The 20050-nt window shown below is 44.0% G+C and overlaps 1 protein-coding gene across 1 annotated transcript in view; it reads left to right on the top strand.

Moving 5' to 3' along the window:
- PDCD1LG2 (programmed cell death 1 ligand 2) overlaps positions 1-20050 on the top strand; it is a 35118-nt gene that overhangs the window by 11386 nt on the left and 3682 nt on the right. Inside the window, exons 3-4 of the mRNA XM_012647383.1 lie at positions 9047-9319; positions 17248-17382. Of these exons, the coding sequence (XP_012502837.1) occupies positions 9047-9319; positions 17248-17382 (408 nt within the window). The remainder of the gene's footprint in view (positions 1-9046; positions 9320-17247; positions 17383-20050) is intronic.

Here is a 20050-nt window from a genome sequence, read left to right as displayed (position 1 = left end):
TCACTTGGGCAACAGAGTGAGACTTTGTCTCAAAAAAAAAAAAACAAAAAAAAACGTAATATGTGAGAAGGTGCATACTGCATCATAATTCTTTCAGAAGGGACACAAGAAAAAAAGTTGAACACCACCACCTAAGAGTATTCTACCCTGATCTGGAGTCTCTAAAGAAAGCAGGATATATCTGGGGCCACAGTGAAGGTCCCTATAAATGGAGTAGGATTAGAGGAAGGACATGCTTTTATCTTAAAATGCCTGATCTGTGGCATAAACCTTGAAAATATAGCAGCTTCTTTGATGTCTGGACAGCAATTTGTATGAAATATAGTGAAAATAAAGTTGATTTCAAAAAGGCAGAGAAAATACTAGATGGAATGGCTAGAAAGTCTGGAAGAAACAGTAATAAAGGGCTGTGGTTTCTCAAAAGCCAGATTGCAGCTCCGGGTCGGGGAGCAGTTCGACTGAGGAAGGGCAGGGAGGCGTGAAGAACGGAGATATACAGAGCCCAGGCCCACCGTGCAGGGGCAGGGAACCTGTGGCCTTCTGATTTCAAGATTGTTCCATTTTAAGCACGAAAGGAGGCAAGAAAAGCTTCATTTTTCTCTGATGCACCCCTTTTAATAAAAGGATTTGTTCTGTAAAATTTGGACTCAGTTAAAAGGCTGCATTTAAGGACCTAGAAGGACACATGTGGCCTTAATTAAAGACCACAGGCTCCCCACCCCTGGAAGGGTCTTGCAGAGGAGCTGGGGTTGAGAACTGGTCCATGCAAAGGATTCCAGACAGAGTCACAGAGCGAACCCTAAGAAGAAGAACATGAGAGCAGCCAAACCATCCTGAAGGCCTGGGCAGGAGACAGGGAAGGAGGGAGCCAACACATGAATGGGCTGAAGCTGACAGAAGTACTACGAATCAGCAAAAAAGCCCAAGAAATGGGCTTAGCAAATGTCACTTACCAAGTGGAGGAAGGCGGCAGCACGACTTCCATTACAAGGGCCTTCGCCCTAAGAAGACGAAGACCAAGCGCACAGAGAGGAAACAGTCGAAGAGAAGCAAAGCAAGAGTGAAAAGATGACTGTACATTTAAGCCTCTAGGCCCAGGGAAAGCATTTGCTAAAAGAATTTACTGACAAGCCCGGGCGCGGTGGCTCATGCCTGTAATCCTAGCTCTCTGGGAGGCCGAGGCGGGCGGATTGTTTGAGCTCAGGAGTTCGAGACCAGCCTGAGCAAGAGCGAGACCCCATCTCTACTAAAATTAGAAAGAAATTAATTGGACAACTAAAAATATATAGGAAAAAATTAGCCGGGCATGGTGGTGCATGCCTGTAGTCCCAGCTACTCGGAAGGCTGAGGCAGGAGGATCGCTTGAGCCCAGGAGTTTGAGGTTGCTGTGAGCTAGGATGATGCCACGGCATTCTAGCCGGGGCAACACAGTGAGACTCTGTCTCAAAAAAAAAAAAAAGAATTTACTGACAGAGCTAAATCTCTGATCTTCCTGTCTTTCCCCTACCCCCTGAATTTCAAAGAGGGAGAAAAGCTGTGAATTACGAACTCTTTAACCTGATATTCCCCTCTGAGCAGTTTAACAGATGAATTGGAAGCCCTAAAAGATTTCTTGTAGTGATTACTAGAAATCTGAATGGATTCTCTAAGACCAAAGCATGTAAAACTATATTCGTTCACCTTATTTGCTGTTCTTATGGTTATAAAGCAGATAATACTGTGTACACAGCTTGTCTTATTTTAGAAATGATATAATAGCATTGCCCATAACATATTTATCAGGCAGCGAGAGTCACCCAGGGAAACAGAAACCATTTAAACCTGTGGAAATCTAAAGCAGAAAAGAGTAATGGTTTTAATGAGAGAGACTGAGCAGCCAACCAGGGAACAGGGAAGCAAATCAGCAATTAGAAGTAGCAAAAGCTGCTACTACAGCCAGGCTAGACAGAAAAGGGGAAGGCAGGGTTAATGGAGCCCAGAGGTTAGAGTCCCTCGACACTCACTGGAACCCAGTCGGCCTGTCCGTTGGTAGCTGGAGCCAGGGAAGGGATTCATCTGCTGCTGGAGAGGCCATCAAAGCACAGAGCATGGGGAGAAATACCCTTCCTTCTCTCTCCCATCCACCCTCCAGTCTTCCTCTCCTGCTTCCTATTGGCTGCCAAGAGCCTAGGATACACAGCCTGCAGGAGTCTGCCTTCCTGCAATACAGAGCAGAGAAGAAAAAGTGATCCTGGCAAACAGACCCAGGACCCACAAAGCCGCCATATATGCCCTTCCCCCTCCTCTCTCCACGACTCTTCATATCCCAGCTTCTTCTATGGGGGGAGGGAAAGGGGAGAAATTTTTTTGTATCTACACACATATATACATAGATCAAGTTTTAAATTATTGGTAGCTCGTCTGGATTACCAAAATCACTCTGCGGCCCTGCTGGCAGCTGATAGGCTACAACCCTGGTCCCCACCCACAGCCTCCTCCTGTTCCTCCTCAAGCCAACTATGCAGCCCACAAGAAGGCCCTGTGGGCCCCATTGCCCAGCACTGCCCCATGGGAGGCTCCAGCGGTGCTCCCAGGCCCCAGGAGCACCAGCCCCTTGGTCATCTGGGGTTTGTCATCACCGTGTTCTCTCCCTGCTGTCCCTACCAGGCCCTTCTGCCACCTTCTGGGAGAAGGAAACCAAAGGATCTAAAAGTGGGAGTTGGGGAAAGCTTTCAGCCTCTCCCTACTCCCTTCTCCCACACCCTTTACTCCCCAGCCCAGAGAGATGCTGCTCATACAGAAAAGACTATTGAAAGACGATTTATTTTATTTTTCTCTGACCTTTCCATCCTTGGGGAAAAAAGAGAAAAAATGACCATAAAAGACCAAAAAAAAAAAAAAAAAGTCAGAAAACCCTCAATCCACAGAAAGTGATGTCTTTCCCCTCTCCTTGGAATTTTTGTTTAATTCGCCTTATTGTGGAGCAGGAATTTAAAATACCCAAATGCCTGTTTTCCTCAGTGGAGTCAACCTGAAGAGCTCCCACTTTCTGTGGATGTGTCTGGGTTGGACTCACTAGAATCTCGCTCTCGACTAAGTTGCATATATACAGCCCCTCCTGCCTGGAGGCAAGAGAGTTGGGGGTGACTCGTATCACAGCTGTGCCCAAAATACCCCTGCTGTTGTATCGTGTGAAGCTGATGTCCTGTGTCTATACACGCTGCCACTGTCATGTCCTTGCTCTGCTTGCTGTTGCGTCATGCCAGGCCCCATCCTGCTATGACACCCTTCATTCTACCCTTGGAACCCCAAGGCCAAGTTTGCTTCAAACTGTTGGAGAGCAGAGTTGGCCTGGATCTGGAACACATTTTTCTTCAGCTCGAACATCTCCCCAACCCTAGAGGGGAAAGGTGTACATCTGGCAGCTGAGGCTTGGAAATGTTTCTTGTGTTGTCCTGAAAGATCTCTAAGGTCTCAAGGAGGCTTTGTCTCTCTTAAAAGGTGGAGAAAGATGCCATTCTCCTCCTAGGGTCTGGAGGGGTCTCCCCATCTTGCATCCCCCCTTTGCAAGCCATCTATCTCTGCCACTCTCTAGCTGACCCCGCCTGGGAACCAGGGATGAGGGGGAGTTGGGGGGCTGTGGGATCCTGCCAGTCAGTGAAGCCTGCGGCAGGAAGGTATATGCGGACATAGCGTGTACTTGACTTTTCTTCTTCAGCCGCTGAGTGCGTGGGTTGGGCTGTGGATGACAATGGGATGGCTGGAGTCTGCTGTCATCAGAAGCTAAGGAAGGTGATGAAGGAGTGACCTACACAGACTAGGGCGTGTGTTGGGAATGGGCATGACCACGTGCCCACTCTCAGGGGGAACTGGGCACCACGGAGAAGTTTGTGGTCTCATTGCTCAATTACTGAAATTTCTTTGGCATCCTTTTCTGCTGGTTCCTCTGTTGGGCCCAACGGTTGGGAGTAGGAGACAGCATCCCAGGCTGATGAGGGCTTACCTTCCATCATGGGCACCTCATTGCTTTCAGCTTGTGCCCTTTCCACACCTTTGCCCTCCCAGTAATTAGCATGTGGGAAGCCCATATGTTCCTGAGACCCATTCGTCTCAAACCAATGATGAGAGTCTGGTCTCAGCTGTGACAGTAGGTTCTGAGGCCTTTCCCTACCCAGGCTGGTACCTGCCCCATGTTGTACTAGACCCTGGGCTCCAGGACCCCCTCCTCCTCCCTTTCCTTCCCATTTTCTTTCCTTCAGGTCACTCAGCACGACAGAAACCTCAGTGTTTGTCCTCTGCTGGGTTTGGGGACACAGGGAAGCCTTGGGCTGTGGGGAAAGGCTGTTCTTATCTAAAGTTTACCTCCAGGCCAGGGGCCACCATCCTCTCCACAGACAACCCTGAAAGAGGAAGCCTCTTTGGGACAGGGAGGTGAGGACTTCATCTCAACATAGGCTGCTCGGTGGGTGGGGGGGACTTCTATTTTTGTAATATGTTAGGAGTTAATGTTGCAAAGAGTAGTTTACATCTTCACTTTCTGAAGACACTTGAATTTAGGACTGATTTATCTGTGACAAGTATGCCAGGAATGTCAGGGGCCATCAGGGCTAGCCGCTTCACACCCACCATTCTCCCATGGGGATCTAAGGCTTGCGACACAAAGCAACAGCCTGCCCAAACCCCTCTTCGTGCTGTACCCTTCCAAGGCTGGTCCATGCCTAACCAGCCTTTGGGCATCAAATATCAGAAGGGTCTGTGTCCCTCAGCCCTGTTGAGAGGCAGGTTTCTCTTTCACCCTCTTCTGTGCCTGGGAGCAAATGCGCACCAGTAGGGAAGGGACATCCAGCTCTGCCCCAGCCTATACCCCTGGGGCTCAGGTAGAGGTATGAGCCCCCATGTCAAAGCTGTTAAACATTTTTGTTTTGTTGCATTGTAGCTCTTTTTTCCCCCTTTCATGACAATTGATTTTTATTACAAAAGAAAGTAACCTGCTCAGAAGGCCCTGGAAGTGGGGAGGAGAAGGCTAAGGAAGACAACTAGTAAGTAAGCCTGAGTAGAGTGATCTGGATCATCTGGCACCCTCTTGAATGGGACCCCAAAATATCTCCTGTGTGAAAAGGTCCCTGGAATTTCCCCAGACCTACTCTCTCCTCCTTTGGCCAAGTTGATGGCACAAAAGATAAGAACTTACAGCCCATTTCTCCCTGGAGAGGAAAACTTGTCATCTGGTTTTGTGGAGAAGATTCCACCTTAAGCTTATAGTATGTTATCTTTACCACGTGCTAGGACATCACATTTAAAAGGACAAAAAAAGGTAAAATACTTGAATGAGCTTGTGTTATAACATTAATATTATTGAGCATATCTGCTTTCCAGGCTGCAGTGACTCATTCATTATTCTAGTCCTGCTTTAGTCCTTTGTAATTTGTGGTAATTATGCTTTTCCTTTTAATACAAAAAAAAAGTATAAAAATAAAAACTTGACTAGGCAAAAAAAAAAAAAAAAAACTTACACCCAACAACTGCAGAATGCACATTATTTTCAAGTGCATGTGGAACATTCATCGAAATAATTATTTAGCAGAATTGCTGTAGCAAATATTTGTCATTGAGCAGTTAGATGACTTAAATTATTTCCACCACTGATGTTCTAAAATTTTCTCATCTTTTCCTAAGAATATTACTCTCAGTCCAGCTTCCCCATTACGGGAAGCAATGCCTTTTCAGCCACTTCCCAAATGAGAAAGAGGCTGTGGAGGCATTTTTGATGTTGTAAAAAACGTAGGGTGTGGGCTCCTGTCCCTTCCCCAAAGTTTGCTGATTCTTTTAGCTAAAGATCTCTCCCTCCCCTCTGCTCCCTCGTTTATGCAGCCCAAGTCGAAGGCTCAGCCAAGCTCCTGATTCCTGGCCCTGGTATCTCTGAACTCATCTCTCTACCAGGACACCAAGGTCAGCTTCTTGTCCCCAGCCACCCTGCAGGAGTGGGCTGGAGTGTCACCCAGAGCACACTGCTCCTATGAATCCATGTATTCTACTTTTTTCCCCCAAAGACCTGATGGCTTGCAGAAAAAATCTACAACATGATAGAATGAAATGATTATAAGAGGACATTGAACCAAGGGAAAATAAGTATAAATAAATAACGTAAGAGATAAAGTGAGTACTCAAAATGCACACCTCGGATGCTGTTTAATTGCTAGAAATAGGCAAAAATTTGGCTTCAAGGAGATTGGTTACTCTAACCAGGTCAAGTCTTCAGTAGGCTGCTTCAGAATCTGATTCTCCTCATCTACCGGTTCTGGTGATCCTAAGCCCCCCAGGGGAACGTATTCTTCTTCCTGTTTATGATGCTCCATCCCCAGACTTGTGCAGTTACACAGAGAATCATCTTCTCATGGTGATTCCAGTGCAGAGTGCAGAATAGTGTAGCACAAAGAGCATGAGTTCAAGACCACCACCCACCCCAGATCCCTGCTGTTTCCCTACTTACAAATCAGCAATATGAATTTTACCTCCCTCATAGGGTCTTTGTGTGGTTTAAATGAGACAACTGTATTACATACATTGTGTATGTATATTAAGGGGCTGGGGTCAGGTTTTAGAGCCACTTACAAGTTTCAGACCTTTCTGATTCCTTGACTAAGTAGCTATATGCACAAGAATCAGTAACCAAATGGGAAATGAACACCGTGTTTTAAATTAATAGCTGGATGAGCTCATGATTTCCCCCTTTCCCTTTGGTGCTTCGTGATAGTGTAGCTGCAGAATGTGACTTAGAATAGGAGGCCTCTTGTTTCTTGCTCCGTCATCTTAATCTGGGAGCCAAGGTTTGCAAATTAGATCCTAAACTCACTCATCCATACCATGTCATGGATAAGAAAATCTGCCCCACCTGCCCAGTCACAGGCAGAAGCTGGAATACCATGAGCTGGAAAGATGTCAGAGCTTTTTGGGACACACCAGCAGGCCCAGCCAAGGTATGCTTACCACACACAGCAAGGACTTTAGGGGAGGGCCAAAGTGTCCAAAGGTGGTGGTCAACATGCAGTTACCCTGCTCTCTAGCAAACCCTGATCCAGTGAGTGTCTTTGGCTATAACTAATCAAACTGTCAACTTGTAACACAGAGACACACAAGAAAGGAGGTGGACAGAGGCATAAAAATTGTGGAGAGGGGCATGAACATTCCTTCCTCCTCCATAGCATGTAAAAGGACATAGCACAAAGCTCAACACATAGAAAACAATAAACAAATCATGCATATTAGATATTTTCCACATGATTGTTATAATATTTTCACATGAAATCACTTTTCACAGTTTGTACCCATTTTTACTCCCAAAAATTTAAGAAAAATTGTTGGGAGTATAATCACACCTGTGCCTTTACTTCAAACATTGTATTGAAATTCTATTTCTTAAAGGATTATTCCCTACCTAATGAAAGCCAGTGCTCATTCTCTCTTTCCCTTGTCAAAAACCAACAGGTTACTTTCCACACTCCCTAGTAACTGCATATGGTGTTAATATTTATTTATTTATGGCTATTATCTAAGATCATTGGGCAGTTTGTCCTTGTGTCTTCCTGTCCCTGTCAATATCGTCCTTGTCTATTTTATTTATTTTTAAACTTTTGGTAGGGTTTTTATTTTTTCATTTTATTTTAATGTTTTAATTTATTTATTTTTAATTGATAAATAATTGTATATATTTATAGGGTACACTGTGATGTTTTGATCTATGTATACATTGTAAAAAGATTCAATCAAGCTAATTAATGTTAATTAATTATCCATCACCTCACTAGCTTATTTTTTTGTGGTGAGAATGTTAAAAATCTATTCTTACAGAAATTTTGAAATATACAACACATTATTATTAACTGTGGAGTCATCATGCGGAGTAATAGGTCACTAGAACTTATTCCTCCTGTCTAGCTGAGACTTTGTACCCTTTGATCAACATCTTCCCTTTCCCCATCCCTCCCCACTCCAGTTTGTGTTAACCACCTTTCTCTTCTGTTTCTGAGATTGACTTTTTTAAATTCCACATATAGGTGAGGTCATATATAATAGTATTTGTCTTTTATGCCTGGCTTATTTCATTTAGCATAATATCCTCCAGTTTCATCCATGTTGTCATGAATAACAAAATTTCCTTCTTTCATAAGGCTGTGTATTCCATGGTGTATATATGCCACATTTTCTTTATCTGTTCATCTGCTGATGAACACTTAGGTTGATTCCATATCTTGGTTATTATAAATAATGCTGAAATGAACATGGGAGGGCAGATATCTCTTCTACATACTATTTTCAATCTCTTCGGATATAAGCAGGAGTGCTGAATCACATGGTAATACTATTTTTAGTTTTTTGAGGAACCTCTATATTATTTTCCAAATTGGCTGTACACTCTCGTATATTTTAGATCGCTAGAGGGCAAGGAGCCATAGGTAATGTACTCAGCACATTCTGTAAAGAAGCATGTGTGTGTGTGTGTGTGTGTGTGTGTGTGTGTGTGTGTATTGGGGAGAAGTACATAATAAATACACCCAACTGTTGACTGTTTATAGACATTATATAGGTCTTTATTTTTTCTCCTCCTAGTGTCAAAGAGAACAGAGGAAAGAAGGAAGTGGAAAGCAAAATTTCAGCTAAAGATGTTTGAAAAAGTACTGAATAAAGTGAGATATGGGGGTTATCCAGTGATTTTATTTATCCATCTTATTTCTAATCTTCAATTGTGAGATAATTGAAAACACTACAAGAAGCCACCAAGTGTGGTAGCTTAGATCACTGCTGAGATCTATAATCAGACTTCCAATGTTCAAATATTGGCTGTACCAGTTATAAGCTCTGTCACCCTGAGTGAAATACTCAACCTCTCTGCCTTTAGTTACCCCCAACAAAATTGAAAATATCAACAATGCCATCTCTGTTGTATTGTAAGAATTAAATAATTCAATGCATGTAAAATAGCATGATACCAGGGACATGGCATTAAGTATAGAGCTCTACAGGAATCAGAAAAGAAAGACTTATTTCTTTTTCTTCTTTTACTGTCCAGCTTCCTACAGAAAGATAAACACTGGCATCCTAAACATCCCAGGGACAGATGAGGTAAAGCTCACCTGCCAGGCTAGAGGTTATCCCCTGGCAGAAGTGTCCTGGCCAAACATCAGTGTTCCTGCCAACACCAGCCACATCAGGACCCCTGAAGGCCTCTACCAGGTCACCAGTGTTCTGCGCCTAAAGCCCCACCCTGGAAGAAACTTCAGTTGTGTGTTCTGGAACATTAATGTAAAGGAACTTACTTCAGCCAACATCAGTGACCCTCAAAGTAAGAGCTACCCCCCACTTCCTACATCTTTCAGTCAGGGTTCAAGCAAGAAATAGATGGCACACTCAAAATGAGTAACTTGAGAAGAGTATAATAAGAGGAGTATTTATGAAGGTGTGATCAGCATTTAGAGAAACTACAAAGAATAGTGCAGGACACTGGGGCTTCAATGTTGGGAGAGCAGTGACCACTGCTGGAGAGGTTACTGGGACCAGGAGAAGGCAGCTGTAGGAAAAGCCCTACTGTACAGGAGCTGTGGCCTCCAGAAGAGGGAGGCTGTCACCTGCAGCAACTCCACGGGGCAGAAGTTATGTGAATGGATACCCAGACTCATTCTCCTCTTCCCCTCCAACTTCCTGCTGGAGCCTTCCTTTGATGGAACCCGGCTGGAAGTCAGAGAATAAGAGGATCACTGAGGTATTCCATAAAAGTCAACCTCTCAGGGCTCAGAGTAGAGTGTTGAAGTGTAGAGAATGGATCTGTAGAGAAAATGGAAGATATCCAGGCCAGCAGCTAACCACTGTGACTCATGCATGGTACCATAAGTCAGCAGGATGAATACTACTTTGTTGGCTCACTTCCAGTCAGCTGGTTACAGGGTATTTCCAAGAAAGTTAGTCTCTTTCAAAATCCTTCAGAGCCTTAACTGGCTATACTAGATATTTTTAGAAGGGATCCCATACTTTTGAACTTCATACACCAGCAAAATGTCAAAGAATCTTGGGAGACTAACAACTTTTTATTTGCCAAGTAAGAACATTTATTTTGCTAAGTAAGAACAACTAACATCTGGAATCATTTCATAAGAGACAGGTAATTTTATCACCAAGTGTGGAAGTTTCCTATTGCTCCTATATCAAATTACCAGAAACTTAACAGTTTAAGACAACACAAGTTTATTATCTTATACTTGTGGAGGTCAGAAGACTAAACATGGGTTTCACTCTACTCAAATCAAGGTGTGAGCAGGATTGCAGAGGCTCTAGGGGAGATTCCATTTTCTTGGCTTTTCCAGCTGCTAGAGGCCGCCTGCATTCCTTGGCTCGTGGACCCTTCCTCTACCTTCAGAGCCAGCAACCCCATCACTCAGCCATCTCTTTCTGTCACTGCATCTCTTTCTCTAACGTTTTTGCTCCTCTCTTCCACTTTTTTTTTTGAGACAGAGTCTCACTGTGTTGCCCGGGCTAGAGTGTCGTGGTATCAGCCTAGCTCACAGCAACCTCAAACTCCTGGGCTCAAGCGATCCTCCTGCCTCAGCCTCCCGAGTAGCTGGGACTACAGGCATGCGCCACTATGCCCGGCTAGTTTTTTCTATATATTTTTAGTTATCCAATTAATTTCTTTCTATTTTTAGTAGAGACGGGGTCTCGCTCTTGCTCAGGCTGGTTTCGAACTCCTGAGCTCAAACAATCCGCCCACCTCGGCCTCCCAGAGAGCTAGGATTACAGGCGTGAGCCACCGCGCCCGGCCTCTCTCTTCCACTTTTTAAGGACTTTTGTGACGACATGAAGTACCCTTCTCCCCTGGATAATTGAGGATGATCTCCCCATCTCAAGGTTCTCAATGTAGTACATCTGCAAAAACCCCTTTTGCCATGTAAGGTAATGTAGTCTCAGGTTCTTGGGATTAGGTCTGAGTATGAACATTTTTGAGGGAAGCCATTATTTTGCCTATCTAATCAAGAAAGGACATAGCCACAGAATAAAGGATAGTCCCTTGTACTGATAGATTTGGAAATTATGGAAAATTCACTATGTTGTCATTCTGTTTCACGTTTTGCCCTTAGTTAGTCAAGACAGAACCTATGATAAGAACTCATGTAACGGGTAGGTATTTAGGTAGTGACCCCGGGGGGCAGAAATGAGAGATTTAGGAGTTTAAGACAGGAAAGAAAGACAAGCAAATATGAAGGTGTATTATCAAAGTTGTTGGCGTAGACAATAGGAACTCAGATATTCAAGGACCACCTGAGAAGTATGTAGATGCATCCTAAGATGTTTACTCAAAGAACTTCAGGTGGAAGGACTTGTCCATCTGCTTTCACCCTCATTGGTTGACAATTGTCCCCAGGAGTGTAAACTCCCTTCTGCCCCTGAGCTAGGCATGTATGTGGGCTGAGTGAGCTCCCACAGCATCTGTATCATCAAAAAGTCCCAGGGCAGAAAGCAAAGTAGCCACCTGAGGTGAAATGCTAGCCTCGAAGTGAGTGGAAGCCCACCCAGACTTCTACTCTAGCTGGCTGAAATCAGAGCTGAGGCTGAGAGGAAGTGAGGCAGGAATGCACAGTCCCCCTTACACTGCTCACCTCCACTCATGCCCTGCATTAAGTCCACTCTGTCACTAAGCCTTCCAGCTGGGAGGCAGCCACAATCGCTACAAAAGAAGAGTTTGTGGAACAAGCTACCGTTCCCACTGCGGCCATCAATCCCAAGCCACAATCGATCTTTGTTGTTTCTCTCATCCACCACACATTCTATATTTCCCTCACCCAGCACTTCAGATGGAATAGTTTCTTTGCCTGACAGGGTGACCCAAACTTTCAACCCTAAGAGATCTGATCACTTGGTCACCTCACCCTTAAGACCAGAGTTGCTGCAAATATATTTTCATTATCACTGAATGTGGAAGTAGAAACCACCAGTGAATCAGTGGATCCCTAGATTCCAGACATAATCTTCCTTGCCTCCATTATGTAGCATCACTCAAGATCTTCACAGTAATCAAGATTAATAACTCCACGAGTATGGTAACTCTTTTCTTTGCCCACTGGTCTGCCAGTGTGAAGAGTTCAAGGTGACCAGACAGCAGCTATAACTTTAGATACATTAGAACAAGTACAATATCCCCTAGTAGGAGAATTCCCCATAGAAAGCCAGACCTTTGATCCAGTAGAGCCTAAATTCATGCAGATGAGAAGGAAAAATTCTGTAAGTTGGCCATTGGAAGTAATGGTGAGAGGGGCCAACCTTCAGCACTGGGGGAGCCCCGGCACAGAAGCAGAACATCCTAGAGGTGACATGGTCAGTGGGGAGTGACTTAGACACCCCCCAACACCATCAGCCACATTCAGCCAAGGCTAAAATCAGGGGTTGGGCAGACAGGATACAAGTTGGGGCATCAGAGATATCTACTCTATCCAAACTAAAAGAAACTTTTTCATGGTTTGGCACTGATCCACAGACCAAACTTTGAGAATTTTAAAGTGACTAAATAAATACCCACCTCCTCATTACTTTCCTAGTATTTTCTTCTGGGAAAAAAATTCCCCTTGGATAAAATTTTCAGAGGCAGCTAGATGCATTGTCATCCCTGCCTTCCTCCCACTTCCCCATCTAATTACACTTCACTACCCAACTCCAATGCTAAAGTTAGCCCAGCTTCTTTCTAACTGAATTATCATGACGAAGTCGGTGAGTAAAGAGAGGAGACATGCTGAGAACCTTGACGGAAATAAAGACGTAAGAAATACATCAATTTTAGGGCCAACTTTGGGTGAAAAAATGAATTAGGCAAGTTGATCTTTTAACATTATCTACCTCTCTTTATATCACAGTTAGGACCACCAGATTTGTCATCCTGTAAAAAATGTGCTATAACTAATTCATACTAACGCTTTAGAGGCTTAAATTAACAAACCCACAGGAATTTTTCCCCCTAGAATTGTTTACTCAACTGTCCTTTGTTATGTGGAATTTCATGCCTGGTTAAGTGTAGGCCAGTACTTTAGATGAAATGTAGTTTTCTAGAAGGACACTTACATGAGAACCTCTGTAGGGAAATAAGGTCCTGTGTAAGATGAATTTAGAGATAATGAGAGTCCACCTTTTGTACCACTGATTATGTCACTGTATTTTCCTGCATGATAGAAAAGTGCAAGGGTAGACTGACCATTGCTCTGGAAGCCTTTATGATGTGAGAAGTTAAGTAGACTGGCCCCTCTCTCCATGGGAGCCAACGTGACTAACTAGATGGTCAACAACCATGGGAAGGGCCTATGGAGTCTTCATCAGAGGTCACGATCTCCTAGGGTATCACCGATAAATGCAGCCAGCAGGGAGATGGAGACTTCTTTGTGCAGCTAGAGATTCTCGGCCTGGTTTTCCCCATCCTTGCCAGCTTTATTCTCATCCTACTATTCCCTGACAGGGGTCCTCTGATCCATTAAGCGCCCCTTCCTCGCCACATGCTCTCTGAACGTCCTTGCACCTTTCCCACCTCCATGCCTTTTTTTGCTCAGTCTGCTTTTTTTCACAAAAATGTTATTATTCCCCACCTCCAAGCCCACCCTCTCTCCAGGGCAGCTCAGATAACTCCAGGGTACAAAAGGGTCTTTCTCTCATCTTGTCTCTTAAGATCTATTACCTGCACATTTGTTTGTTTGCCTTGTGACTATGCCTGTCTTTTCTCTTTTACTGATACTTTATTTTCCATGTGTTTTTATTGTTCAGACAAGTCTTCTTTATATTCATACTAAAGCAAAAGCAGAGTGCTTTGCCCCTAGTAAGAACTCAATAAATGTCAGATGGGTAGGTTGAAGACTTGGTCTTAGATAATCTCAGTCCCATCATCCCAGCTGCCAGACTGTGTGGACAGGCAGATCAGAGCAGCCAAAGGATGTCTTGGTTTGTGGCACAAATGCCAGCACAAAATAACCAAAGTCACACATCCTCTCATGGGTTCTTTGCTTCTATTTCTCAAAGGCATTTTTAAGTTGTCTTATGACTGTTCCCTTTCTACTCATTCTCATAAATTGACCTGCTGACTGCTGTGAACCACCACAAGCTTCTCCAGAAGTTGATGAATAAACAAAACAAATAGAGAAATGAGAATACGCAGGGTGGAGGGTGCTCCAGTGACTCCAGAATGGATGACCGAACATCCTAGTTTTCAAGCAGAAGTTTAGGAGCAACAAGATCATTTTCCTTCTGAAATAGGGTTTTTTCTGCTCAGCCAGTCATTATATTTTCATTAGGAAACGTAATGGGACTGGAGCACAAAAACTAACTGTAAAAAGACTCTTGTGGGGCTGGCAGAAAAGAGAGGCCCTGCTAGGAGACCCGGAGGTGACTCGTCGAGAGCATGGGCTCTGGGCTCTGAAGTCGGATGGACTTAAATTTCAAATCCTCCCTCTCTGCTACCTACTAGCTTTGAGGACTTGAACATACTACTTAGCCACCTTAGCACTCAGTCTACCGTCAGTGTAGAATGAGGGTAAATAGTGGTAGATACCTCATAGGGTTATTGTGAGGATTAAATGAAATATGCTTGTAAAGTGCTTGGCACTCAGAAAGTGTAGAAACAGAAAAAAAATATGGCACCTCTAGCAAGACGCATGGCTTCCTTGTGAGTGCATGATATTTGGTAAGGACAAGGCAAACATTTTTCCCACTGCATCATTGTATCATTATTAAAGAGTTTTCAATTATTATAAAACAATTTAGAAAAATATGTTATTAAGATATAGGCTGGCCAGGTGTGGTGGCTCATGCCTATAATCCTAGCACTTTGGAAGGCCAAGGCAGGAGGATCGCTTGAGGTCTGGAGTTTGAGACCAGCCTGAGTAAGAGCAAGACCCCGTCTCTACTAAAAATAGGAAAAATAAGCTGGGCATGGTGGCACGCACCAGTAGTCCCAGCTACTCTGGAGGCTGAGGCAGGAGGATCGCTTGAGCCCAGGAGTTTGAGGTTGCTGTGAGCTAGGCTGACACCACGGCACTCTAGCCTGGACGATGGAGTGAGATTCTGTCTCAAAAAAAAAAAAAAAAGATAAAGGCTAAGCTACCATAATGAAGAGACCTCCCCACACACAAAATAAAGTGACTCAAACAAGATAAAGTATATTTCTCTCCATGTAATACTCAGGTGGTTCAGAGCAACCAAGTAGTTTTGTTTCACACTTTATTTTCATTCAGTGATCCAAGTTCTTTCCATCTTGTTGCTCTGCCTCCAGAGCAACATCTCCAAGATGTTATCCCTGTTGAATTTTCAAAGCTAGGTCATCGCCAAATCCATGTTTCAGCCCTCGAAAAGGAAAAAGAGTGGTGGAAGACATAGTCAATGTTTTAAGGCCAAGACCCAGAAGATCCATTCTCTTGGCCAGAACTTAGTTTACATGGCTGGGCACACCTAACTACAGGGGAGGCTTGGAAATGCAGTCTCTGAGAAGACATGTGTCCAGATGACACCCTAATTCTAGGGAATAAAGAGGCAATAGATTAAGGGAATAACTAGCAGTTTACCACGAGGTAATTAATGACTAGGAAGATCAAGGTAGGTGGACTAGACAGACAGATAGTTAATTCAGCCCAACACATCTTTATGGAAACATTTCTTGTAACTGGTGCTTGGCTCTATAGAAGATTCAGAGGTGACCTAGATAAATAAATCCTTTGCCCTCCAAATACATCTAAGCAGATTGATGTCCTGTTGCATGTTTGACTTTGGAAAGTCTTCAGGTAGGAGTAGAGCTTCTGCATGTGGAAGGAACTGAGGGGGAATCTACACAGGGCAAGAGTTTGCATAAGGCACTGAGCTGGGGACCCCTCCCATTGTGGGAGACAGTGAGGAGCCCAGTGCTCCTTGACTCACAGTGCTACATGCAGCAAGCGCTCAATAAGCACTTGCTAGAAGTTAAGAAGCAGATTATAATCAAATGGATTATCCAAGCTGTAGATGAGCCAGGCTCCTTATCCTTTTCTTCCTTAATGTTCACCGCACTGCTGGATAGAGACAAATATCTGTGAGGACCAAGCTTTGGGTTAGAGAGATCTGGGTTTGCAACCCTGGCTCTACAACTTACTTAGCAGTGATGATCTCGGATAGATTATTTAGCATCTCTGAACCTTACTTCCTCAACTTTAAAATGAGGGGCTCGAATTAAATGACGTCTAATCCCTTCTCAGAGAAAACAATCTATAGTTCTCAGATGGCACTGTGCTGGGGGTGGTGTGGGGAGTCCTGTTAAGTTGGCAGGACTGAGCCTTTCCTCCTGAGAAGTTCTGTCCAGTTTTTCCTGCCCAGCCTGTTGTGTTTATTCCCTGTGAGTGATTTCATAAGGCAAAACTCAAGCTTTTGAAAAGGGCACAACTTACGTTGGGTACCCTTTCATCCCCCTTTTGTGAATATCCCTGCAGCCTTGTTGGAGCCCTTGTTCTAACCTGTAGATACCCAGAGCTCTCCTTTGACAAGGCTTTCCCCAGCCTGCAAAATTATTCTTCTCATCCACCGCTCTACTAAACTCATCTTTTCCACGGTGCCAGGAACTTGATTAGCTGAGACAAAGCAAAGGACCAGTTGCAGTAATTCATACCAAGACATGAGGGACTGGATTTTGTATATTAGCACTACCTAGTATATTCAAGTTTTTCAAAAGGATCCTGTTAATGCTTGAAATTGAATAACTAATGGTATAGATCTGAGCACTGAGAGTGCTTGTCAGTAGAGGAAAGACATTTATGGGCTGAGAGACCTTCCCACCAGAAAGAGAGAGAGGATGATGAGGAGGGTAGGGGAAGGAAGAATAGGAAAAAGAAACGTTGATAGATAAATAGACAGATGATAGATAGATAGATAGATAGAAAAAGAGAATAGAATAAATATATCAAAGTGGCAAAAAGCACAGAATCTGGAACCAGACAGCCTGAATTGTATTTCCGCTAAGCCACTGACTATCTAATTTGGGGAAAGTTTCTAGCCTCTCTGTCTCACTTTCTTCACCAAAAAAATGGGGACAATAGTAGAGCCTACATCACAGGGTTATTTTGAGGAGTAGTTGAGCTGATAGTCGCCAAGCACTTAGAACAATAGCTGGCATGGAGTACATGCTTGACACACCTGGCCATGGTGGTTATAACCCACTCATATAGCCAACTTGTTGGTCTACCACTGAGCTGCCATGTAATGGGATTCTGGTGCTTTTCCTTCACCCAGGTTGGATAGATCCAGAGGTCGCTCCAACTTCACTGCTTCACATTTTCATCCCTTCCTGCACCATTGCTTTAATTTTCATAGCTGCAATGATAGTCCTAAGAAAATGGCTCTGCCAAAAGTTCTATTCTAGAAAAGGTAAGTGAGTTTTATTCATGGTAACCAAATGGACTGGCTGTCTGCAGCGTGAGCCTCTCCTTTGCACCGCTGGCCTCCCCTTCCCAGCTTCACACTAAATCCATTTGGGGCTTATGAACCACTTTGAGCTTGTCCTGATGATTTTTCCCCCCAGAAGAAAATGGCTGTGGTCTTCAGTGAGCTGAACTCCTTACACTGAGTTTTTTTTAAAGAGGGAATGTGATGTCCTGTGTCTGAAAGAGTTTGTCTTGTTCTTTGAGCCAAGAACTTTCATCAGCCTCGTGAGAGTGATGCTATTTTGGCAATACAGACAGGCCAGACTTTGCTGGAGGGAGGCTGCCAGCATCCTTTCTGAGGATTTCTTCAGTTCTCATCCCTTTTCCCCATTTTGGGTATGAGCTGGGTTAAACCCACCCATGTCTCCCAGGAGTCCAAATCCCCTGGTTGGGTAAGGAAAGAAGGGTTTGTGAGGCCATTTGGGGTGAGGAAATCACCTGGTTGGTGGTGCCCTGAGGTCTTCCAGCTGCTCCGCTGGAGTTTCTCCTTAGCCTGCTCTGTTCTCACCAACCCACTCCTGTTCTATTGTGCCAGCTGGGACGGAGGATGCTTGCAGCCTCTGAACCCTGGACTGAGGATTCAATTGCTCATGTGTCTGTCCTTGGTTTACTGGGAGGAGGCTGCCCACAAAACCCCCAGGATGTATGCAGACCTATCTGGTGCTTTCCTAAACCACCCAACAAATGTCTCTCAAGGTCTATACATGGCCTTGTCTGTACAAAAGGAAATGACATCTGGGGATAATTCAATAGGAATCTGGGGAAACACTATTTGAGGACTGGGAGGAATTTTAGGTGGTTGTTACCCTGCATGCACAGTCATAACTTCTATATTCTCAACTGCCATAAAATACTGTCATATCCTTACTTGTCCACTGCCCTCTGTGTGAATTAGCTTAGTTGCTGACCACAAAACCTGTAACTATAGAATGCAAGAAAGAACTGTTGTCAAAAGAAAAAGGTGGGGTAAGAGTGGAAGAAAAGAGAGAGGAAGGGAAGGACAAAAGAAGGAATGGAGCAGAGAAAAGAGAGGGGGAAAAAGAGAGAGGAGGGAGATAAAGAGGAAGGAAAGGAAGGAAGGAAGGAAATAAAAGGGGAGGGGAAGGGAGCTTCACAGTAAAGGAGGATGAATTACAGGGTTTGTCCAACAGAACTTTGAATTTCAAGTAGAATCACTCCTGTAAACCCATGACCTCAGGGGGCTGTGGTAGATGCAGCTCATTAGAGTTGTACCTTCTGTCATTCTTCTTTTGCCTCCCACACATATACCTCTTGGAAACAGCTTTATACCAAAGTTCCAGTCCTGGGGCCTGAGGACTCCTTATTCACTTCAGAAATGAGCAGCCGAATCTTCTGTTCTGGCTTTCTTTGGGAGAACAGAATGGAGTCACACTTATAGATAGAGTGGGGAAAAAAATCTTCCCCTCTTCCCCCATCCTAATCTCAAGAGTGAGTGGATATCAGTAGCTCAGAGCTGGGGTATGAAGCTCAGGCCCCAGCTGTCATTGGGAGAGCTTTGTTACTAATAAGAATTAAGTGAATACATTTGAAAAATGATTCCTTTTTGTTTTTAATGAACCAGAGGGAAATCATACAATTGCCTATATAATAATCCCCTTCTCTAATTCACTTGTATTCAGATCCTCTTTGTCTCATAGGAGATGCACGGATACATGTGTAGAAATGTGTCTGCCACGCACAGAACTTTATGTGCTGTGGAAAAGTGTTGAGAGCTGCTGGTACTATGGCTAGAGTTTTAAATCAGGGTCAGCGGGCTAGATTTGGACCTGGTGTTGCCATTCATTTATGAATCACCTAACTGCTTTGAGATGGTCTATCTGTAAAATGGGAAGCAGCAATAGAATTAATATTTTACAGCTTATTGATCCAACTTCACTGCCACTACTGTAGTCCAACCTGTACTGCAGCTGAATCCTCCTAACTGGTCTCCCTACACCCACTCCTGCCACCTCCAATATGGTCTATTTTCACTTTTAGCTAAACAGGCTTTTAAAATCACAAATCTACCATGTCTCCTTTGTCCAGACCTCTTCCATGGCTTCCCATTGCTCATTAGATGAAGTTCCAACAAGCCCCAAGAGTTTGACTCATGTCTCCACCTCTCATTGCATCACTATCACCTTCATTGTCCAAGCTCTACCTATGCGGGATTTTCCAGTCTTCAGAAGCAACCGACTCTTTCAATTCTGAGTTTTCTCATATAGTATTCTCTCTTCCTAAAATGTTTTCTTCTTCTTGTCCACATGAGTTGGAGTCAACTTTAAATCTCAGCTAAGCTGTCACCTCATCAAGCGTCCCCTGACTTTGCCCCTCTCGCCACACCCATTACATAAAATCCCCTTGTTACATGCTTCCATAGCACCTACTTCTCCTTTCAATACACTCAGCACACAATTACATGTCTAGCTCCTGTTTTAATAGCTTGGGCTACAAATGCAATTGCATCCCTTTTAATTTTCCAGTTAATTCCTTAGGAAGAAGTCCAATGTCTCCTTCTTACAACCTGTACTTCCTCACCTCCCACAAACTATCAGGAGGCTACTGGGGAAGACTACTGAGGAGCTAGGTTAGTTTACAAGAGGCCCTGGTTT

This window comes from Propithecus coquereli, unplaced genomic scaffold, assembly GCF_000956105.1.
Source record: "Propithecus coquereli isolate 6110/MARCELLA unplaced genomic scaffold, Pcoq_1.0 Scaffold267, whole genome shotgun sequence".
Classification (NCBI taxonomy): domain Eukaryota; kingdom Metazoa; phylum Chordata; class Mammalia; order Primates; family Indriidae; genus Propithecus; species Propithecus coquereli.
This window is presented reverse-complemented; position numbering and strand designations above follow the sequence as displayed.